This window comes from Terrapene carolina, unplaced genomic scaffold (genome assembly GCF_002925995.2).
Source record: "Terrapene carolina triunguis isolate 2854851 unplaced genomic scaffold, T_m_triunguis-2.0 Scaffold111, whole genome shotgun sequence".
NCBI lineage: Eukaryota > Metazoa > Chordata > Testudines > Emydidae > Terrapene > Terrapene triunguis.
The window spans coordinates 5,325,343-5,350,338 of NW_020664462.1; the positions used below are offsets into that span (position 1 = coordinate 5,325,343).

General features: G+C 45.3%; 1 protein-coding gene across 1 annotated transcript in view; it reads left to right on the top strand.

Annotated features, from left to right (window-relative positions):
• The first annotated feature begins 3,086 nt into the window (after positions 1–3,086).
• The window catches only part of OBSCN (obscurin, cytoskeletal calmodulin and titin-interacting RhoGEF), a 304,900-nt gene continuing 282,990 nt past the window's right edge, over positions 3,087–24,996 (top strand). Inside the window, 5 exon segments of the mRNA XM_029911618.1 lie at positions 3,087–3,264; positions 18,185–18,898; positions 18,958–18,966; positions 19,032–19,049; positions 19,052–19,316. Of these exon segments, the coding sequence (XP_029767478.1) occupies positions 18,194–18,898; positions 18,958–18,966; positions 19,032–19,049; positions 19,052–19,316 (997 nt within the window). The 5' untranslated portion in view covers positions 3,087–3,264; positions 18,185–18,193.

The window sequence follows — 24,996 nt, forward strand, 5'->3', positions numbered from 1 at the left end:
AAGGCATATTTTCTAGTCTTTTAATCATTCTTGTGGCTCTTCTCTGAACCCTCTCCAGTTTTTCACAGTTGAATTGTGGGCACCAGAACTGGACAAAGTATTCCAGGAACAGTCACATGAGTGCCAAATACAGAGGTAAAATAACCACTCTACTCCTACTCGAGATTATGCATCTCCGGATCACATTAGCCCTTTTGGTCACAGCATCACACTGAGAGCTCTTGTTCAGCTGATTATCCTCCATGACCCCCAAATCTTCTTAAGAATTACTGCTTCCCAGAATAGTCGCCCATTTTGTAAGTATGGCCTCCATGCTTTGTTCCTAGATGTATACATTTACATTTAGCTATATTAAAATGCGTATTGTTTGCTTGCATCCAGTTTACCAAGCAATCCGGATCGCTCTGAATCGATGACCTGTCTTTTTCATTATTTGCCACTCCCCCAATTTTTGTGTTATCTGCGAACTTCATCATTGATAATATTATGTTTTATCAATGACTTGGGAAAAAAAATGTTACATAGCATAGGGCCAAGAACTGATCCCTGTGGGACCCCACTGGAAATACACCCACTCAATGATGATTCTGTGTTTACTATTACATTTTTAGACCCATCAGCCAGTTTCAAAAAGCTAACTTCCCCTTTTTTTCAATGTAACTTTTCATAGGCCTCTCTACTTTTCTGTGTCTTATCTAGGACATGAAGCAGAAGCGCCAGTAGATATTTCCTAGATAGGGGAACAATGAATGATTCATGTAATCCCCGCAGGCACGTCCTTCCAGGGGATGAAGGGTCAGATGCTTTAAGTGGCTGGAACAAAAGGGTAACTTGAGACCCACTGTCCAAAACAGCTCGGCAACAATGCCCTTAGCCCACACATCCACTTCAGCCTTGGATCCACAGAGTCCATTAGGTATATTGTTTTTGGGTGAAGGCTGTGGATGGAACTTCAGAAATTAAATGTTGTAGGAGTAGTTCTGGTTTCAGGACCCAGATGTTCCCTTCCTTGGTCCCTTCGAAGTTTTCTGGTGGGTGCTCAGTGCACAGGGCCTTGAATCATTTGGAGACTTTCCTGGGGTTCACCCGATTGCAACAGATTCTTAGAAGGTGGACATCCTCACCACACTTACAGCAGAAGTGTGAGGGATCCTAGGGATGATGGTCTCATCAGGGGTGGTGATCCTCATGCTCTCAGCCTCTCTAGAAATAGTCTGTCTCTCTCATTCTCTCTTGGTCAGGTGGACAAGTTCCTCAACTTCTGGTCATCTGAGAGGGTGGCACATTATTTTCTGGGGGTCTCATGGACAGGACAGCTACTTTCCTTTGGAGTTCTGCCAGATGTTTCTTCATAAGCATGGTGTCAGACTGGTTCATCCCTGACCGCTTCAAGGGCTCTCACTCTCACATAGGGTGACCAGATGTCCTGATTTTATAGGGACGGTCCCGATTTTTGGGTCTTTTTCTTGTAGAGGCTCCTATTACCCCTCCACACCCCCTGTCCCGATTTTTCACACTTGCTGTCTGGTCACCCTACTCTCACAGTTCCTCTAGTTGGGCTCTCAGGAGTCTTTCAAAGACCGTACATGGTTCACAAGCCAAAAAAAAAAAAAAAATTGACAACTATGTATAACAGCGCCACCTGGTGACTCCGGCCATAACAATAATACTGAATTTCAAATGGTTTACGTGATTCCTATTACATCATGGGTCATTGTTTGTGCAACTATAACCTGAAGCAATTGTTTCCAATTTCAGAAATCTCATGGCAGGCATTAGCCTGAAAGGTCTAATTCTTGTCTATTGTTTTAAGTGCTGTTGTGCTTTGAAAAGTGACTATGTAGAAGAAGAGACAAGGTGGGTGAGGTAATATCTTTTATTGGAACAACTACAGTTGGTGAGACAAGCTTTTGAGCTTACACAGAGACCTTCTTCAGGTCCTGTTCCTTCAGGTCCTGAAGAAGAACTCTCTGGAAGCTCGAAAGCTTGTCTCTTTCACCAACAGAAGTTGATCCAATAACAGATATTGCCTCATCCACCTTGTGTCTCTAATATCCTTGGACTGACACAGCTACAACAACACTCCCTATGTAAAAGTAGCACATTCTTACTCAACCAGTACTGTTTCCTGTGTGTATTTGGGATGTTATCTGCTTAATTTATGGCCCCAATAAGTATTCACTACTTTTCTCTCCTGTTTACCCATGCACAGACAGTGCAGCTATGGGAGAATGAGCGGGATTCTATTCAGCGTTGTGCATTATCAACAGTTATTGACTAAGTTCCAGTTCTGGAATCTTCATCAGCAGGAATGTGTAGACTAGAATGAATTCTTGGATTCGAGGCTGTGTTTAAGGAAGTGGTAGTTGGGCAAATAACTTTTTACTTGTAATGTGAGACAATATGACCAGGAGTCACAGAGGCAGAAAATCTGCAATCTCACTATGCCATTTTTGCAGAGTCAGTTTTCAGAGCAGAACCACACTTTAAGATTTGGAGAAAGAGTGGCACCGTCAGTTTTGTTCATTTGCTGTTTATTCGTTGTTGTTCTGCAAATGTCCTTGGTCAAAGAAGCCAACCCTAAAATGAGCTCTTTCTTCCACAAACCCCATTACTGATCTGAAAGGGAATTCCTCTTTTTACTAAGGAGACACTTGTAACACAGATAAACTTTGCCAACAGCCTGTTCTCCGGTCGCTGTTTAACAGCTATCACTTGGCTCTAGGATACACACTTGAGAAGCAGTCCTGATGAATCCTGGCACCGCAGCCTGTTACACACAAACACACACACATGCACACTCACACCTCTGCTGATTTTTTTTTTTTTTGCCTCTTTGGATGGGCCGATTGAGTCCCTAGAACTATGCCCTTTCGCCTCTCTACCAGATGAAATTTAATCTCTCCAGTAAATGACACCCAGGGCTATTTTGGAGCTGGGAGGCAGAAGGAGAGGAAAGCACGTCAGCAATTCGAGTGGAGGAGGACAGCTAGGGGAAGGGGTGGGGCCGGGGGCGACACAGCCTACACCCCAAGCAGTGGAGACACTGCAGGGGGACTAGGGGACCTTTTACTGCACGTCCGCACCATCGCTGGGGTTTCTGTTTTATTTACTGGAAGGGAGGGGGGACCAAAACCTAGATGGTCTCCCCATGTCCCCCACACCTCATTTTTCCCCTTTTCCCTGTGTGTCTCTCAGTAAGGATCTGCTTTCCCTCACCCCGATGAGAGCCTCTTGCCTTCTCAGACTCTGACAAGACTCCAGGTAAGGTCCTGAGGGTGTATATTGGGGAGCAGCTCATCTGAGGAAGGCAGAGGGAGGAAGGAGGTGATTTCGGAGTCCACATTAATTACATCTGAGTGTTTATTGCCTTGTTAAAGGCATTTGAGGTGAAAGACGACAGAGCTGAAGGTCAAGGAGACATTGGCCTGAGCAGTATTTGGATTGTTTCACTGGATTATTTTGCCTGGGCGACCAGGAGTCTAAAGAACAGCCTCCAAAAGAGCTGTGGAAAGATGGAAAAAAGAGAGTTGGAGAGGTTACTTGCGGGGGATTAACTTTGACCTTCGTAGCTTGTGGATGTCAACCTGTGTGACAGACGGGCTTGGTGTGGGGGGTGGGGAAGCTGGGTGTTGGGAGGGAGGGATTTTATTTTATTTCATTTCCAAGGCATAAACCAAGTGTTGCTTTTCTCTTTGGTAAGTTTTTTCACTGAGCTCCTCTCTGTCCCCATGTCGGTGCCAATTCAAGCTGCAACCCCCCACTCTCAGCTCGCATTTCTGCAAATGGCTCTGAGGAGAGATGGAGCCGGACAGCTGGGACTATTTTCGGAGCGACAGCTCAGGGGGATGGAGCGGGCGCGATGGCAGTGACGTCCACCTTTTAAAATACAGGCCTGTTTCTGGAGAATGCCATTGTCACAAAGGGGATTGTTCTTTTTCTCTGTGTCCTTTTGTTTTGTTTTGAGAATAAGAAAATTTTCTGGGTGGCCTGGCTGTTTAAAAATGTTAAAAGGTTATTTCCATTATATCTCATTACAGCTGGGTGTTAGCTGTACATTTCAGATGTGGCTCTAAAGTAGGTTGGGATCGTTCTGATCTAGGGTCTTGGTTTGGGCCTGTCGTGTGTGTGATAGATAGATTAGATTGCCACATTACAGCGTTGCTAACCTCAAGCATTCAAAAATCGTGACTCAGCCATAAAAGAGAAATCCCGAGATTCTTAAAGTTGGGGATCTTTTCCTTGGTTTACTGGTTGCTGAATATTCAGTGTGCTTTAGGGTTCCATTTCAGTCTTTTTTTCTGCAATCACAAGGGCTAGAAAAGTACTGCTGCAATTGTCACAAGAATAGCTTGTCTCAGGAGCTGGGGCAGCAGGGAAACACCAAATAGTGCAAGATTTGTGATAAAACTGATGAGGGTTATGACTCCCGTGAATTGCTAGTTATGACCCTGGCAAGCTAGGGTAGTATCCCTCTCCCCATCCCTCCCACTCTGCCCTGTTTTCCTCAGTGCCAAAGGGCAGGAAGGATGTTTCCCAAACTCCAATGTATTATCTATTTATGCATCATCGTGTCAGCACGTCTGATGGTTTGCAGCGCATGTTTCTGTACAGAAAAATAAAAGGCACGGATCCTGCCTCAACGAGCTAACTAAGGGCCTGGTCCTGCAAGATGCTGAGTGCTCATTGAAGTCAGTGGGAGTTGGTGCTCACACCTTGCAGGAGTGAGTCCCAAATTAGGTCCCAATCCTGAAATGAGGTCCGTGTGGGTGGGACCCTGCCCTTGCATGGAGCTCATTGCAGGATCAGGGCTGTTTAAGGACTGAGGGGGAAAGAACAACCATGGATGGCGAGGGATGAGGTTTTCAAAAAATAAGACCATCTAGGGCCCTGATCCAGCAGATGAGTTTAGGCACCTGAATCATCTCACTGATGTCTAAGGTCTGCTCACATGCTTAATGTTAAGCACATCATTAAGAGCTTGTCTGATTTGGGATCTGGGGGTGTTGTTTCTGGAGTGTGCACATGCTGTGTTAGTTCTGGGGGGTTTTGTAATATTTTATTTAATTTAGTTGCACTCGATTAGTCATCAGAACTGTCCAGGCAGCTGTGGCTCAGCAATAGAGGTTATTAAAGCTAAGGGGAAGGACATTCCAGCCACTCACATGAACTGACCTTTGAGGATGCCAGGTGGTTATGCTGTCCCTTACGACTGTGTAAATCTGTAGTAACTCCCTTGGCTTCAGTGGAGTTACTCCAAATTTAAACTGGCACAACTGAGATGAAAATCTGGCCTCTCAGTTATGGACGCTAGTGCTGCTATGAAATGGTCACCAGTGAATTCTGCCACATTTAAGGCTTTTAGGGTAAAATTCAGCCCAGGGCAGATGATCTATGCATACATCATTTAAGTAAGGGTGTGAGTGGTAGACAGAGACATCTGCAGGTCCTTTGCACTAATGTGAATGTCATCCTGGCACATTCAGTCTGGTGTAATGTTTGGCTCTGTCCGTTGATTATGGAGCCACTTGAATAGCTCTGTAGTTAAGTTTGCAGCTGGCGTGGAATGCTTGCACGGGGGCTCTGTCTGTTTGTTTGTTTAGTAAAGCTAGCTCATTCCCTGGGAGATCATGAAAGGTAACAGGGCAGCCGGATCACTGCAGTTTGCCATTAGCAGCTCTTCTATAGACTTCAGTGGAAATTAGCACTTCCCTACTTCATTGCCCATATAACTTTTCTTCCCAGTTCAATATTTTAATTATGTGTTTATTTTATATAAAACAATCTGATTGTTGCATGTAAATCACAGAATAACAGTATTCTTTATTTTATTTTATCTGATGACATTTGGGGTGTTTTTTTTCTGAAAGCTCCAGCTCCAAGAGTCAGGTGATTATATGCGACTCTCAGCTATCTTTTTTTTTTTTTTTTTTACGTAAGTTTCTAGCCCTCATTACTGCAGGGAAAAGCTTGGAAATGTTACCTCCAAAGTCTCAAAAGCTAGAAAGTACAGAAAAAGGCACCAAATTTAATATTTTAAAAATATCATGATTTTTAAGCCAGTCTCATGATTTTTGAATATGTGGGATTGTCACTAGTGTTGTACAGTGTAACATAGAGTGGTAAAGAATAAACAATTATTGTTGTCCTCAGTCAAACTTGAATTCCCATGGCTTTTTAAAGGACAGAGTGAAAGCTGTCTCAGGATTTCAGGATGTGACCCATATGTAGCAATCTGCATGGAACTTGGAGGGAGGAGCACTGGTTGCAGGAAGGAAGAGTTTGGAGGAGGCACCCGGAAGTCAGTCTGTGGGCACATGGCTAGAATGCTCGCTGCAGCTGTAGCACCTGCGTAAATAGTTTTCTTAATAAAGAGCCAGTTTAGTTTTAGAAACACAAAGTCCTCTCATGTTACTACCCAGCATGAGGTCCATAAAATATGGTGGCACTAGTCAGCCTAGTGAGACTGACAGCAAGGAAGAGAGTGTGACTAACAATCAAACAAAGCAGCACCTGGAAACAGAGCAAACAGGCAGCATGGAGGGTCTCAGGCCATCAGGAGGTGCCATTTTCTGGCAACACCTCTGGTTTTGGCTAAGATTTTACCTTGCATAGTTAGGTTCAGAAATCCACCTCACGCCTGCCTAACATTTTTAAAGCTACTGATTACAAATCTGCATAACATATACACAAATTTACCTCAGGATGAATTTTATTGGATATATAGTCCAGTCCTCATCACACCTCACAATCACATCCACATAACTATTCAAGTGACATCATCATAGGGCCTAATCACATCAGCCATACCATCAGGGGCTCGTTCACCTGCACATCTACCAATGTGATATATGCCATCATGTGCCAGCAATGCCCCTCTGCCATGTACATTGGCCAAACCGGACAGTCTCTACGCAAAAGAATTAATGGACACAAATCTGACATCAGGAATCATAATACTCAAAAACCAGTGGGAGAACACTTTAACCTGTCTGGCCATTCCATGACAGACCTGCGGGTGGCTATCTTAAAACAGAAAAACTTCAAAAACAGACTCCAACGAGAGACTGCTGAGCTGGAATTGATATGCAAACTAGACACAATCAACTCAGGATTAAATAAAGACTGGGAATGGCAGAGCCATTACAAACATTGAATCTATCTCCCCTTGTAAGTATTCTCACACTTGCTTCTTATCAAACTGTCTGTACTGAGCTATCTTGATTATCACTTCAAAAGTTTTTTTTCTCTTACTTAATTGGCCTCTCAGAGTTGGTAAGACAACTCCCACCTGTTCATGCTCTCTGTATGTGTGTATATATATCTCCTCAATGTTTCACTCTATATGCATCCGAAGAAGTGGGTTGTAGCCCACGAAAGCTTATGCTCTAATAAATTTGTTAGTCTCTAAGGTGCCACAAGTACTCCTGTTACATTTGTACCTGGTCACTATGATAGTGACTTTTTGGCAGGTCTCTGTTGAATTCTGGGACAGACCTCGGGTCTCGTATATGGTTGTCACATGGACCCTTTTAACTTTCCCTCCCTCAGTGTTTCCTCAGCTTTTCTGTGCTCTTTGCATGATGCAGACAAAGGCTAGGAATTTCGAAACACCTCCGGTTTCAGAAGTACCTGGATTTTTGCTGGGATTTACTCAGTAGATTCATAGATGTGAAGGCCAGAAGGGTGATAATCTAATCCAGGGGTTGGCAACCTGCAGCACGCATGCCAAAGGTGGCATGCAAGCTGATTTTTAGTGCACTCTGCTGCCAGCCAGAGTCCCGGCCACTGGCCCCGCTCAGCCCGCTGCCGGCCTGGATGAACGGAACCCCAGGCCCGCAGTGGGCTGAGCGGGGCCGGCAGCCGGGACCCCGGCTGGCAGGGGCTGGCGGACGGAACCCCAGACCGGCAGCAGGTTGAGCGGCTCAGCCTGCTGCTGGTCTGGGGTTCTGTCTGCCATCCGTGCTGCCGGTCTGGGGTTCCATCCACCGGCCCCTGACAGCCGGATTCCCGGCCCCGCTCAGCCTGCTGCCAGTCTGGGGTTCTGTCCACCGGCCCCTGTAAATGTAAAATGTATTACTGGCACGCGAAACCTTAAATTACAGTAAAAATATGAAGATTTGGTACACCGCTTCTCAAAGGTTGCCGACCCCGATCTAATCTAACCTCCTGTATATGACAGGCCAGAGAATTGTATCTAGTGCCTCCTGTAGTGAACCAATGCCTTGTATTGTGCTCCTAACACAATTCCCCACCCAACTTCTTTAATGCCAGTTTTGTCCCCTTTGCATTGGGTTACATAGCAAGGCTGGGATGAAATATATTGCTTAATAATAATAATAATAATTAATACAAAGCCCAGAACTATTTTTTTCTACCTATAGGCCTGATGCTGGCAGGTGCTTAGTGCCTCTTGCAAAGTCAATGGGAGTTGAGGGTGCTTACCAATTTATTGGACTGGGCCCTAAATTAACATATATGCACGTAGCCTCATTCATCTTCTTTATATATATTTATTAAGCTTTTTCAATCTTTTTTTCTTATAACAAACCAAAGAAAGTCTAGGTGCCAACCTATACAACAGATACAGAAATACGAGCTACCAGAAACAAGAAAACACCAAGATATTTTCACAATGCTTAGATTCCCATGTATTAATCACAATATTTCCAGCAAACAGATTTTTATGGCACTTATCACACAAAATTAAACAAACAAACAAAAATCAAAGTCGAGGGGAAATGGTGGTGTATGGGAGGGTGCAGAAGAGACAAAGAGGAAAGGGGACATGGAGGGAGTGTGTGGATTTACCTCCTGTGTGGCTCTGTACAACCCCAGTGGTTAGGGTACTAGCTTTGGCGACCCAGGTTCAATTCCTTCCAGTGTGATCTTGGTGGTTGGACTAGGTGACCTCCTGAGGTCTCTTCCAACCCTAATCTTCTATGATTCTAAGTCATTTAATCGCTCTGTGCCTCAGTTTCCCATCTGTAAAATGGGGATAATGGTACTTCCCTACCTCACAGGCATGTTGTGATGATAAAGACATTAGCAATTGTGAAGTACTTTGAGAACTATGGATGAAAAGAGCTACATATCATTTTATTATTATCAGAAAGTAATGTCCTCTCATGAAGATTTTAAAGGGAGATAAGGAATGGAATGAGTAGGACCTGACTTGTCATGTTGTACCTTTAAAGAAGGCTTAGGGAAAGGCCGTGGATTGATTCATTTGTTGTTTTAATTAATGTATCTACCCACCGGTTTGTGTTGCCCTAGTGTAGTGGTCCATGTAGCTTCGCATTGTGCTATTTATTAACAACAAATCAGTTGCGTCGTCTCAGGGGATAACTTAATATGATCAAACAGGGCCCTGTGCCTGCATAAAGGAACCCACTGCCTTAACAGCAAAGCATCCGTAGCCCTCTTGTTCAGCAGCGTCTCTTTCCAGGAGCACTTTAAACCCTCCTGCTCTGTGGCCTGTACTGGCTGCTGACTGGTTCCCAGATTGATTCTGAGATAGGGGGGTTGATCTACAAAACTGAGGCCTGCCTAAGAGGCCCCCCATTCTTGCTGTGACACCCTGCCTCAGTTGCTGTCAGCAAGGTTGCCTGAGGTGACGCTCCTTGGTAGAAGAGAGAGGAGGTGGCTGGCAGGGCAATCTGTTAGGGCTCTGGACTTTTTCAGCTCACTTCCTCCTGAGGGAAATTCTGACCCCTTTGAAGTCAGTGGGAGTTTTGCCATTGATGTCAACAGGACCAAGAACTAACTTCAGGTCTGGAACTGTCCACGTTTGTTACCCTACAGGGTGTGATAAAAGACCTACCCTTTCTCCCTTGCTTGTGTGGAAAGTGGTGTAGGGTAGGGAGGGGTAGCAGTGGGATGGGGACTGTGGGAGGTGGACTAGTTGTGGTTAGATTTTATGATGTTGCTGAGAGACTTGATTTCATTGGGGGTAACTGACGGGTCTGTTTCAGTGTCTTTCCTTAATTTTTTTTTTTTTAAGACAAGTGAATTCACAACACCTATATTGCAGAGTAATGAAAATCCATATAAATGAATGAATATATAAGTCCAATTAGACACATTAATGTAAAACCAGACTACCGCTCTAGCCCTCAGTGCATTCGTAGATAGCGGTATGTAAGTGAAGACATGGTCCCTCCCCTACATGCTGAACTGGGGTGATATTGAATATGTATGATCAATATTGTAAAATGTACAAGACAAACTGAAATGGGCATTTTACGCTGACTTCACTTGATAAAGTTTAGTTAAGGTCTAGTTCCAGTAGTACCATTGCCTACGAGACCTAGTGTGGTGCTTGTGGCATATTTATACCATGTTTGAACTTGTATTCACTCCGGAAGAGTCTGAATCACTTTCTTTGTTTATTGATCTTTTTCATGGGTGGGGCTGTAGAAGAGACCACACTTGTTAGCACTGCATGGTCTGTGTATGCTGCCTTGTCTGCGTATCTATCCATCCATCATTTCTAAGATGCCTGCCGCTGTGGTACAATATGCGGTCACCAGTTCATTTTAGTGAGCAGCACTCTTTTTTGTAGTCGTGTTGCAAGCTGAGCAGGATGTAAATGCCCAAGCCCAAGGCTAATACTTTCCAGAATGCCCCAATTTCAACACAGTCTCTCTCTCTCTCTCTCTTTATTGTGCTAGATGATGTAGCAGCACTTAGGGTAGGTCCACACTACCCGCCCAATTCGGCGGGTAGAGATCGATCTTCTGGGATCGATTTATCGCGTCTCATCTGGACGCGATAGATCGATCCCAGAAGCGCTGCCCCGTCGACTGCGGAACTCCTGCTCGCCGAGAGGAGGAAGCGCTGTCGACGGGGGAGCCTGCCTGCGCCGCGTGGACCCGCAGTAAGTAAAACTTAGTTCGATCTAGGAAACGTCGACTTCAGCTACGCTATTCTCGTAGCTGAAGTTGCGTTTCCTAGATCGATCCCCCGCCCCAGTGTGGACCTGCCCTTAATGTCCTTCATTTGTGTTTGTCCAGTCTCACCATGCAGTTAGAGGCAGTGTTTTCAGGGTTGAATGTAGGGGTAGGAAAAATGGCTTACAACGTCCCAAATTTTTAAATTTGCATTAAACATACACTCTGTCCTATTCCCTTGATATGTTCTCCAAAGAGCTAAAGATATGGTCCTGGAAGCACTCTCTGTACTGAATTCAGACGGAGTGCTACACCCTGAAAACTTCCCAGCTCAGACCCTCCTGACTCCATCACATGCAGGTTCCTGAATGGAGCAACATGATGGAACATCCCCTGATAATTCATCTGCAACTGATGATGTGTGGCACCCCACTGTAGTCACAAGTATATTTGTATTATTATTTATTTGTATTCCCATAGCACCTAGGAGCCCTTGTCAGAGACCAGTGCTAGGTGCTGTACAAACATAGGACAAAATGACAGTCCCTGTCCCAGAGAGCTGACAACCAAACAGATTTTTGCAAAAATTATATTTTGGTGACTGATTAAATCTCAAATATTCTAATTCTAAAAATGATAGATTTCAACTTTCAGTCCTCGTACCTCCAAAATGCCTTTGAATGATTTAAATTAATATTTAACTCTTTCAGTAAAGAACCACCATCGTTCACAAAACACTATAGTACATAAAATCAGCCTTTAGGATAGGGAAAATGTTAATTTTTAATACTTCATTTCCCTCCTGCTACTTTAAGTATTTTTCTCAATCACTGGATTTCTTCTAGCTGGCCTGATTGGTGAGTCATCACCAGTGCATTAATGCAGTGCCCCACAGCATGTGCCTGGCATGCTGCTAATTTTCCCTGAAACTGTTTTTTTTTTATTATAGCCTGCCTATCTATCATCTGCGTATATGTGTATTTACGCACGCAGTGTTGTTGTAGCCATGAGAGAGACAAGGTGGGTGAAGTAATACCTTTTATTGGACCAACTTCTGTCGGTGAGAGACACAAGCTTTCGAGCTTAAGCCCCACCTGAGTGGACTCAGGTAAATTCCTGTAAAGGGCAGCAGGTGGCTGCAATGCGGGAGGATGTTCAGGAAGAATCTGTCTGGGGATTGGTCCTGCTTTGAGCAGAGGGTTGGACTAGATGACCTCCTGAGGTCCCTTCCAACCCTGATATTCTATGATTCTATGATTCTATGAACAAAGACTGCTAGGAATGAGCAGGCTCCAGCCGTGTCCTGGGATTTGAGACTAAGATTCCAGCTGGGAAGGGCTGGGAGTAACCTACTAAGACAGGAGAGATCCTGGGCAAGCAAGGGAAAGCGTGAAAGCTTTCCGGGCAAGGAGGCCAGGGGGCAGGAAGCAAAATTTTAATTCAGGAGTTGGAGTTATTGGCTGTGAATAAACCCACACTCCAAAGAGGGGTAGTTTGACCTCAGAAAAGTGTGTGGAATCTGTGTTAGGAGCTCTTTGAGGGCGAAATTATTAGCAGGACACCACAGACACACCCCTAGCCACGAGGTTGTGCTTGGGTGGCTGCCAACCCTGTTACAGCTACTCCCTACTGAGTGCCGCACAATCACAATTGGATTTTATCCTTTCAATGCCCCTGGGCGGCAGGGCATTGCTATTATCCCCATTGTACAGATGGGGAACTGAGGCCCAGAGAGATTAGGTGACTCACCCAACGTCACACGGGAAGTCTGTGGCTGAACAGGGAATGGAACCCAAATCTCCTGAATGCTCAGTCTTTCCTTCCTGCCACAGTGACAGGCACTCTAGAAACTCATCAGAAATAATAAAGACAGTCTGTAGATTTGAATGTGTGAATCCTGCCCTGATAGTAGTGATAGAGAAAGGACAGTTCAGAATGATGGGTCATAGAATCATAGAAGATTAGGGTTGGAAGAGACCTCAGGAGGTCATCTAGTTCAACCCCCTGCTCAAAGCAGGACCAACCCCAACTAAATCATCCCAGCCAGGGCTTTGTCAAGCCGGGCCTTAAAAACCTCTAAGGATGGAGATTCCACCACCTCCCTAGGTAACCCATTCTAGTACTTCACCACCCTCCTAGTGAAATAGTGTTTCCTAATATCCAACCTAGACCTCCCCCACTGCAACTTGAGATCATGGCTTCTTGTTCTGTCATCTGCCACCACTGAGATCAGCCAAGCTCCATCCTCTTTGGAACCCCCCTTCAGGTAGTTGAAGGCTGCTATCAAATCCAGGGTCGGCTTTAAGCCGATTCACCCGATTCCCTGGAATCGGGCCCCGCACCAAAGAGGGCCCCCCTCCGGGGGTCTTTGGCGGGGGGGGGGGCTCTGCTCCGGGGGTCTTCGGTGGCATTTCAGAGGTGGGGGGTCCTTCGGTGCCGCGGAAGACCTGGAGCGGACCCCCCTCCGCGAAGTGCCGCTGAAGCTTTGGACTGCCGCCGGGTATTAGAATCGGGCCCCGCGGGTCATAAAGCCGGCCCTGATCAAATCCTCCCTCACTCTTCTCTTCTGCAGACTAAATAACCCCAGTTCCCTCAGCCTCTGCTCGTAAGTCATGTGCTCCAGCCCCTTAATCATTTTCGTTGCCCCCCGCTGGACTCTCTCCAATTTGTCCACATCCTTTCTGTAGTGGGAGGCCCAAAACTGGACGCAATACTCCAGACGTGGCCTCACCAGTGTCGAATAGAGGGGAATAATCACTTCCCTCGATCTGCTGGCAATGCTCCTACTAATGCAGCCCAATATACCATTAGCCTTCTTGCCAACAAGGGCACACTGTTGACTCATATCCAGCTTCCCGTCCACTGTAATTCCCAGGTCCTTTTCTGCAGAACTGCCACTTAGCCAGTCAGTCCCCAGCCTGTAGCAGTGCATGGGATTCTTCCATCCTAAGTGCAGGACTCTGCACTTGTTCTTGTTGAACCTCATTAGATTTCTTTTAGCCCAATCCTCCAAATTGTCTAGGTCACTCTGGACCCTATCCCTACCCTCCAGCATATCTACCTCTCCACCCAGCTTAGTGTCATCCACGAACTTGCTGAGGGTGCAATCCATCCCATTATCCAGATCATTAATGAAGTTGTTGAACAAAACCGGCCCCAGGACTGACCCCTGGGGCACTCCACTTGATACTGGATGCCAACTAGACATGGAGCCATTGATCACTAGCCATTGAGCCCAACAATCTAGCCAGCTTTCTATCCACCTTATAGTCCATTCATCCAATCCATACTTTTTTAACTTGCTGGCAAGAATACGGTGGGACACCGTATCACAAGCTTTGCTGAAGTCAAGGTATATCATGTCCACTGCTTTCCCCATATCCACAGCGCCATTTATTTAATCACAGAAGGCAATCAAGTTGGTCAGGCATGACTTGCCCTTGGTGAATCCATGTCGACTGTTCCTGATCACCTTCCTCTCCTCCAAGTGCTTCAAAATGGATTCCTTGAGGACCTGCCCCATGATTTTTGCAGGGACTGAGGTGAGACTGAGCAGTCTGTAGTTTCCCAGATTGTCCTTTTTTAAAAGATGGGCACTATATTTGCCTTTTTCCAATTGTCCAGGACCTCCCCCGATTGCCATTGTCTTCAGTTAGCTCTGGATTGCCCCCAACGTGCATACGTACATCTGTTAACCACTGCTGTAATTTCCCCACTTGTAGTTTTACAAATATTTATGATAAATGTATTTAAAAGATTAAAAAATACTGTGGTGAAGGAGTTGAATTTCATAGTAGCCACGGGGTGTGCTAAAGATACATGCAGAAACCTACAGGCCGGTGTGGGACATGGTCCTATATGTTTACTTTAGACAAGCAATGTCTCCCTATCTCAGGAGGGAAGTGTAAGCGGGTTTCTAAAGTCAGTATAAAGCCTATGATGTGTCTGTGGTAGTAGCTTTAGGGTTCACATCCTCTTCAGGCTGCAGCCACTAGGGGGCTGTCAAGCGCATAGGAACTGGTCCAACATTCTGTCTAGCAGAAAGCGATGGTGATCTATGGGTGGTCAGGAAATGCAGTTTTTTCCCCATGAAAATTTTCAGTGAAAATGTTTTATTTTTCATAGAAAATTTTCTTCAACATTTGTTGTTGAAAAAATGAAAACTGAATGTACTTTTTATTTTATTTTTAAATTTTTATATATTTTTTTTACTTGTTTGGCATTGAGAGAGCAAACATGGAAGTGTTTGGGTTTAAAACTGAAAACCTTCTGGTTTTGGTGGCCAAAAACTGGGGGGGGGGGGAATTGGTTTGGGGATTTTGGATTTTTTTTTGATGAAACCCTGAACATTTTCAGCAAAACAGGAATTTTTTTTCTTCACAAAAATTTCTGTTTTGTCAAAAAGCCATTTTCTGTCAAATGTAAAGTTTCCAATGAGCTTGAACAGTGACACATTGCAGGAAGGAAGAGAAAATAATGTTTTATTAATGAATACTATTATCATTATAAAGTTTGTGTATGAAAGGAAGATGACATTAATTATTTGGTCCAGGTGGGCTTCTAAGGCCTTCCCAGAGTCTCAAGGATAGCTTTATTATTTCCTCATTCAATAATAATCATAGTAAATACATTAATACAATTGCTGCAATTGTGAATCTACATTTATCCAATGATTTCCTAGCACTTTACCAACATTTAATTGCTTTTGGGAGGCCGGTGTTTTGATCTCCAACTGGGGAAACAGATACTAATGATTCATTTGTATTTTTAAGCATTATTTGTAGTATATCGATGCTAGATGCTGTGCAAACACGTGAGAGTGATGAGTTTACAGTCTTAATAGCTAAGGCAGACAAAGGGTGGAAGGGGAAACTGAGGCACAGAGCGTCAAAGTGACTTGTTCAAGGTCACGCAGCAGGCCAGTGGCAGAGCTGGGAATAGAATCCAGGAGTCCTGATTCCTTGCTCAGAAAGTTTTGCTGATTTTGGAACTGATGTCAACCTTGAAATATGAGTCAGAGGAGAGAAGGGGGAAAAAAGCAGCTGTAGAAATGGTGAATCATTCTCTCAAGAGACTAAAGCAGGTTTTTAGGCCTGGTCCTACTGATTTCCAGTGTGTGTGTGTGTGAATCCTGAGAGCATTTGTCATTGGGTGATTTGGTGGGTGGGTTGGTGGCAGGCAGGGAAGCCAAACTGCTGCAGGATTATAGAGGATATTTCTGTCCCACTGACGGCCTAACGTTTCCTTTTGGAGTTATTGAGATGAACAGCAGTCCACCATGCCAGTCATTGAACTGCTTTGTGTGGGAAGCTGAAGGTAAAAAAAATCAAGGACATAAAAAGATTGGCAATTATCACTAATTAGAGGCCTCAAAGATAGCTCCATGGGTATTAGAATCCCCAACAGGGAAGCGTTATTTGGCATGATAGGACTGAGTAGATATAGTAGCATACTGAATTGGGACCGACAGCGATCAAGTGCTTCAAATCATTTCAGGAGGTCTTCCCAAGAATCCAATAGCTGGCAAGCTTGTTCTCTATACTGCGTGCTAATCATGCTCCCAGTGGAGTTTTGCTCTTGCCAGCCATTCAATAGCTCTGTAGCCCTCCCTGTATTTGCTAGCCAAATCCATGAAGGAAGAAGCTCCTTTCACTCGTTCTCACTTAGGAAAAAGAGATTCCACCCCCGCAGCAGAAAAACAACCAGCCGGGAATCCATGTCAGGGCTAGTAAAGAAATGTGAGGAGGCTCCCAAGGGGACATGTGCTGTGTGGAATCCATTGGGAAGGTCAAATGGGTTAATATCTGTAACATTGCTCTTCAGTCCTGCAGCGGTGTATGTGTGAACACTACATTCATGATTAGCGCTGCTGCTAATTGCTTTTAACTTTCTCAAGACAAGGCAATGTCAGAATTGTCCTGACCTTTAGTTCCAAGCAGTCCTTCAATTATTTTCCCTTTGCTGATCTGTCCTTGAACAGCTGGGAGCTATTGCGCAGCAAGCATTTAAGGCAGCACTAAGTAGGCAGGCAACAAATGAGAAATCTTTCCGAGAGCTTTCAGCCAAACTTGTTTTGAGGAGCCGGACACCCATTTGGATTCAAACTTGCAGTCACCTTTGGAAATGCTCAAGCCATTATGCTGCATTTTCTACAGGAGGTACAAGTGGCTGCCACTCCCTAGCTGTCCTCAGTGAGAAAGTAGCCAGAGTTAAATGGTTGTCTTAAATAGCAATTGAGGAATAAAGAGGATATCACCAATAATACACTAGGCTTGTCTGTCTGTCCTCCTAAACACTGCCCCCTGCTGGGTGGAATGTCCTTCTCAAGCCCATGCTAGTCCATGAACACGGTGTTCTCTGCTGCCTACAGAGGACAAGACATGTGGAAGGGGAGGGAGAGGGACATAAAATGGATAAAGAGAAATGCAGAGCAAGGTGGGAATGAAGAGGACAAAAAGAGATGAAGGGGAAATGTTGATGAAAGGCTAGAAGGAGAACAAGTTGAGAGATGAAGGGGAGACAGAGAGATGCAAAGGTGGGTGTGAAGAGGAGAAGAGAGTGCATGGAGAAGTATCCTTGATGTCACATTCCCACCAATCCATAAATATATCATGGGTATCTGATGGTCCTTGGTAAAAAAACGGTCCATAAATTATAACCCATTAGTGCTGCTTTGTTTTGCTAGTGCATAGATTCTAAGGCCAGAAGGGCCATTACGATCATCTAGACTGACCTCCTACACAACACAGCCCTTGAATTTCACATAGGGATTCCTGTGGTAGAGGGTATCAGAGGGGTAGCCGTGTTAATCTGGATCTGTAAAAAGCAACAGAGAGTGTTGTGGCACCTTTAAGACTAACAGATGTATTGGAGCATAAGCTTTCGTGGGTGAATGCCCACTTCGTCGGATGCATGCATCTGACGAAGTGGGCATTCACCCACGACGAAGTGGGCATTCACCCACGAAAGCTTATGCTCCAATACATCTGTTAGTCTTAAAGGTGCCACAACACTCTCTGTTGCTGTGGTAGAGGGAATCACTTGTCCTTTTTACATAAATGATTAATACTACTGAGCCCAAATTGAATTGTCCATAAAAGACCTGTAATGTCCCTAAAACTTGCTGACTGATAATGCAAAATCAGTGGTGGAAACGCAGTGGACTGATAGCTATTGCTCATCTTGTTGCTTTATGTGATAAGTATATTGGCATCACTGTATAAAGACAAAGCAGACATTGTGTGCACACACATGTATATATCAGCTTTCTCTTGATCCTTCTGTTTTCCTAGGAAACCAAGATGGATTACAGTTCCTTCAGTGGAGCCCCAAGGTTCCTGACTCGGCCTAAGGCCTTCATGGTGTCGGTGGGGAAGGATGTCACCCTGAGCTGCCAGATTGTGGGAAACCCCATCCCACTGGTGATCTGGGAAAAGGATAAGCTTCCGATCCAGTCGGGGGGAAGGTTTAAAATGGTGGAAGATGGTGATCTGTACCGGCTAACAATTTATGACCTGAGCTTAGAGGACAGTGGTCAGTATATCTGCAGGGCCAAGAACACCATTGGGGAAGCTTTCACTGCTGTCAGTATCAAAGTTGGGGAGGAGACGACGGTGACGGAATCGGCCCCTTACTTCATCCAGAAACCCTCCTCCATCAGAGTGACCCTGGGAGACGATGTTACGTTCAAATGTAAAGTCCAGGGCAGCCCACCTCTCTCTGTGAACTGGGAGAAAGATGGAAGGCACGTGAGGGGCTGGTCTGACTCCAACCGCTTCCAGATTGAGTCCCTCGGGGAGTCAAATGCTCTCAAGATCCAGTGCGCTCGGTTGGGGGACAGTGGGACATACATGTGTCGGGCGGAGAACCCCATTGGCTCTGCCAGTGCTACCGCCACCCTGGTGGTGGACACACACAGTCCGAGCAGCAGCCATCTAGACACAGGCTATGGCAAGACTGCCTCCTTGCTGTCTCATTTGCAAAAGAGGCGCGAGGAAATCAGGAAGATGGACACATCCATGCTCGCAGCCGCCGATTCCATAGCTGCCCCAATGTACTCCGCTACAGAGGGGCTGTCTGGTATTGGTCTCAGCCTCTCTCTGGATTATGAGAGGGCTGCCAGCCTCACCGCCAAATCAGCCCGCAACGCCACCTTCGGGGTACTGACGCGTACCTTCAACGTGACGGAGGGGAAGCACGCCAAGCTGAGCTGCTATGTGACAGGAGAGCCGAAGCCGGAGATCGTGTGGAAGAAGGATGGCGAGGTGATTGCAGAGGGGCGCCGGCACATTGTGTACGAGGACGAACAGGAGAACTTCGTGCTGAAGATCCTTTTCTGCAAGCAGGTCGATAACGGGCTCTACACCTGCACAGCCTCCAACCTGGTGGGACAGACCTACAGCTCCGTGCTGGTGACTGTCCGAGGTGAGGGGTTATGTTTACTTATCCATTGGGCCCTGTTCCTACTCCCTTTGTCATCAGTGGGGATGTGAACAAGGGGGGATGTGGTTCAGTGACAGGAGAACTAGTAATGTCTCTAGTTTTTACTCCCTTTGGCTTATCCAAGTCTCACACACAACTGTTTCCAAATGGCTATAGAGGGAATTCCTTCCATCCAAGTCCTCTCCTCAGTCTATCATGGACTCCCTAAAGCTCTGGCTCCCTCCTAGGTCTCTCTTCTCAATGGAGCCATCTCTCACCATTACCTTCTATTCCTGCCCCTTTTCCCAGCATGCTTTGCTGTAGGGCCTACAATTCCCATGTGCCCCTGGAACTACCATCCCCAGAATGCCTGTGTTCTGGGCAGAAGCCAGGAACAGGGCAGAGCTGGACCAGGGAACTCCCTTAAAAGCAGGGGCGGCTCTATGTATTTTGCTGCCCCAAGCACGGCAGTCAGGCGGCTTTCGGCGGGGTGCCTGCGGGAGGTCTGCTGGTAACGCGGATTCGGCGGCATGCCTGCGGGAGGTCCGCCAGTCCCGCGCCTTCGGCGTCCCCGCTGCCGAATTGCCGCCGAAACCGCGGGACTGGCGGACCTCCCGCAGGCATGCCGCAGAAGGCAGCCTGACACCTGCCCCCCCGGCCGCCCACCCCGGCCGGGCCCAACATTTCCGCCCCCCCAAAAAAAAAAAAAAAAAAAAAAAAGCCGCGATCAGCGGCAGGTCCTTCGCTCCTAGAGGGAGTGAGAGACCTGTCGCCTCCGAATTGCCGCAGGTGCCGCCCCTCTCCCTTGGCCACCCCAAGCACCTGCTTGTTAAGCTGGTGCCTGGAGCCGGCCCTGCGCCCCAGGCACGCGCTTGCTGCGCTGGTGCCTGGAGCTGCCCCTGCTTAAAAGGCCAGCAAACCCTGCTTGATCGTCTTTCCATTGACTTCAGTGGAAATGGACTGAGATTCTGGTAGAAGAGTGTGACAGATACTAAATGGACTCCTCCATAAAGGAAGTTTTCTTACTCAGTTTTGAATTTTTAAACAGTTCTCTCATTTTGCAAAATTTCAGAGTAACCCATTTGCACTCTAAAATGTCCCTGTGAAAAATGAATTTACATATGAGAATTTTACTTTGTATTTTTTAATGCAAAAATAATAATTTCATGGAAAATGATTTCTAGCTGGAAAAATGACCTGGAACAATAGAACAGAGTTCTGCATTAAATTACGTGACAGTTTTTCAGCACATTCTCTATTATCTTTAATACTGTACAGGATTCTAATACAAGTGCATTTTGCAAATCAGCGTTTGAAAAGATACTGTATGCAGCTTTGCCAACCCTAAGCATTCAAAAATCATGAGTAAGGCTCCAAAAATAATATTTAAAAAAAAAATTAATGTTGGGTTCTTTTTATTTGCCCGCTGTGGCTTGGGGTGTGTTTTTTTTTCTTTTTGTAAGTCTTTATGGTTCATGTTTTCAAGTTTTTCTTTGCAGGCACGAAGACTAGAAACTTACTTTAAAAAAAAAATGTAAGCGGAGAGTCTAATATAATCACATGACTGCAGGAGCTGGGGCTTTCAGGAAAACAGCAAATAGAGCAAGGCACACACAAGAATTAGCAACAAAATACATTTGCTTGAATTAAGACTGAATAAGGTTTTTGTGTTCTCTACCCAGTGTCCTTTAATAGCCTGAATTTACTTTTTTCAGCCTCCAGTTTTTCCCAGCTTTTAGCCCCATCCCTTCCCCACCTCCCCCACAGCTTATTGCCTGGTGTCACAGCCACTGTCTTTCCTGTCAGGCAAAATCCAGGGGACTCCTCTCCAGAGTCCATTGCTGCTGCTCCATATGGGGCCTACGCCTGCTCCCATGGAGCTCCATGGCAAACCTCCCATTCACTGTGATGGGAGGAGGCCCCGGGAGCTCAGTCCTATGAGGAGCTAAGCAATGCCCGGAAGGCACAGAACGTCCTCGGCTCCTGTTGATTTCAGTGCGGGCACTTGGCCTCTCCCAGGAGGTGGCCAGCACCTCACAGGATGGGACTCAGGGCCTGGCCATTGTGCAGGAGCTCAATTTGGGGGTGCAAGGAAGTCCCTGCCTTGGGTATCCATCCCACAAGGCCAGGCATAATGCCAACACCCCTGAATGCAGGGATGGCTCTCACTGGAACATCAAGCTACAGGCCAAATTCCAGCCCCCACAATAGCAGCCTGCCGTTCACATGCCCAGCGCGCCGCTCGCCCTGTCTTCCACAGAGGGCTCGCTGGGAAATGCCTCCTCCTGCAAGGGCTTGGCTGGAAGCCAGTCTGCTCGCCCGTTTCCGACACTGGAACATGCAGTCATGGAAGCTTGCTTCAATCCAGTAGCTGTCCGATGGCCAGCCTCTGTCGCGTTCCGCGTCGACAGGTGTCCTCACAAATGATAGGGCCGCATCACTGGGTCCCTTGCAGGCAGATTCAGCAGAGGGGCCAAGGCCTAAATGGGCCTAGAGGCCCATTTTGCTTTTTCACCCCTAGAACTAGTCTCTCCCAGTCAGAGGGGTGGCGTTGGGGGAGCTTGCCCTGCTCCTGCCCATGCTGTACCCGTTATGTGGGCTAAACAGGTGACTGCTGTCTCCAGGGATGTCAAACTGAGCACTCTTACCAGCACTCAATTCACTGAAAAATGAATGCAAACGTTCCATTGGGTGAGTTGCCCGTGTGGAGGAAAGCAAGAGACAGGCCTCAAAATATCAAACTCTTTATAAACCTGGAAGGAAATATGCCCTTCTGATTTTATTGCAAATTCTCCTAAACCAGCAGCCCCAGGTCACACAGACCGAGATCCTCAGACACTTTTCCCTTAGCAAATGGATAGTTATTTTTATGCAATTTTGCAAATTTTATCCCTCCCTTTTTTCTTTTTCTTTTGTGAAATGTTGATGAAATCTTCCGCTTGCACTTTTTTTTTTACACTAAAATATACCAGAAATGCACAACCCTAGCATTTTTGCAGCAAGCCAAAAATAGGCTAATTTTCGCTTTAAAAACAAACAAACAAAAAAAAAGGAAGAAAAGAAACCGGTTAGGCAGTTCCGCCCATTTTTCTGTCCATGTCTTCTGATGTGGGGGCAGGAGGGCGGGGAGGAGAACGGGGAACCAACCCATCTAAGTAGTTTTGCACTTTTGCTGTCTGTATATTTAAACTGTTTAGTGTTTAGGACTTTACTTGATCCCTTAAGGCCTCATTCCTGCGATATGAGCCAAACAGGTTCTGCCCGAGCGGATCATATTGAAGGATCTTGGCCTTATTATTTGGAGTCGGTTGGAAAATTTTAAAAAATTCAAAATTTTGACCAACAGCCCCCTCCCCCAAGAACAATTCTTATATATATACAGTGGGTTTCTCCCCATTATTCAACCATCGCTGCCCTCTATATTATGTTAAAATGTTGCACATTTATCTGTCATATAAATGGCCACGTATTTGGAATCTGTTGGGCATTTAAATAGAAGATAAGGGATGGAGCATCGCAAGCTGGAAATGTTGCATGTTGTTTCATACAGCTGCCCTGCCACACAAACCTGCTAATAGACTTGACACCCACTGGTGCCCCTCTTCGAGGACTTTAGCAGCTATGTGGATTACTGTTGACCATTCGTATCTGAGGAGGAGGAAATTTTGGGTACAGAGCTAGGGGTAACAAACACTGCCCTCTAGGGGCTGATCCAAAGCCCATTGAATTCAGTGGGAAGACACCCAATGACATTAATGGGTTTTGGATCAGGCCCTGTATCCATTGCCCATATACCTCATCCTACATTATTTTGGATTGAAGGAAAGAATGTGATCCAGTAGATTTTTTTTTAAAAAAGAAAACATTTGTAGGTTGTGTTATGATTTATTATTAGACATAATAAAGGAAATAAAATCTACAGGATGTAAAAGGGTTAGACTAGATGACCGTATGGTTTTATGATTCCATGATGCATTCTCTGGTGGATGGGGAAAGACTTAGATGTGCTGGAAAACATCTAGAAATAGCATTATTGAAAAGGGTTTTAGAATGGTGTCAGTCTTATCCGTTCCTTCTGGAAGCTCTAGCATTAGTCCCTGTGACATGGAGAGTATGCAACTGCCAAATCCCTGATCATAGCCCCAGCGGAAAATATTAGTTATCAGTGTTCATTGTCAAGCAACGCAAATGAGTCAGAGAGCTAAAGTGGAAATGTTTATGGTTTGTTTCTTTCTTCCAGTTACTCTGTTCAGGCTTTCTGATCTATGATGGAATGAATGGAAAATGTGTGTGTGAGGGTTATAATTAAGTTTTGGATAGTGACTCCTTGTGCCACCATGAGTCCCTCCAAAAAACACATCCCCAAAAGATGAAACAAAGAAGCGAACCTTTAGTCTATTATTTATATAATCGTCTGTGTGCCATAGCCTGGCATTTGGGCAGCACATCTCCATTGAACAAGCAGGCCTTGTTTTGATAAGGCAGAAGCAGCAATAATGTTCTCCAAGTGTCCACCTTTCAGCCAACATGACCCTACAACATGTCTACGTACACTGATACGGGCATATTTACGGGGCCCGTCAATGTTATGTCTCAGGCATGTGTACTATTGATTATTCATGTCTAGAAAGATGTCTCCATCGAGTATTTTCCTAGGTGGCAGATTTTTTTCCCAACCTCATATTTTACAAGTATTATTTTTTCTTTCTTTGGGGGATTTATTGTTGAATTCAATGATGTCTATAAAGGATATCTTTGCTTTGGCTATTAAAAGGCAAGTAAATGCTAAACAATTTAAAAGAGCAGAGAAGTAAATATTTAAAAAGTAATTTATATTGCCCCCTAATAACTACTTTGAAAAACCTTCCAGTGCAGTCAGAGTCAGTGGGGGTGGATCATGTGTTTGTAAGCAGCCCAGAATCTATAAGAACACAGCAGTCATTTTTCTAAGAATTTTGTACTAAAGCTGATGAAAAATCAGAATTTTCATTCCACAGGAAATTCTGATATTGTGACCTTTGTTTTATCCCCAATTGAGATGAAAAATAGAAACAATGAATTTTTTTGTGGAATGAAAATTTCTGAAAATGTTTTAATTGGAACTTTCAAAACATGTCCTTTTGATTCAGTTGGACATTACATTGCATCCACCTGAGCTGCTGCGGTGCTTCATGGAAGTTGTAGTGCAGGTGCCTTGTGCCCCCATTCTCCTGTATGGGCTGAGCCACCCAACTGGACTACATCTCTCATGATACACTGCAGTCATTGCAACTCAGACAGCAGGAGGCCCTCAGTGCATCATGGGAGACGTAGTCCAGCTGGAGACCACAGCCCATAGGGGAGAATTGAAGAATGAAGCAATCAAACTTCAACTCCCATGAGGCACCGCAGTGGCTCAGGTGGATGAAGATTAATGTCAAACAGAGCCAAAACTAAAAGTTTTGATTTTGTTGAACAAACTGAACTGTTTCGATTCTGGTCAACTTGACATGAATAGTTTAGATTTTCCTAATGGGAAATGGAAAAATGTCAGCAAAATCAACATTTTCCTGTGGAAAATTTAGATGTTGCAAAAGAAACCACATGTTCCACTGGAAAGAAAAAAAAAAAAAAACAACTGATGGAAAATTCCAGACCAGCTCTAATTTTTTACAGAATCCAAACTCAGGAATTGATGGCTTTT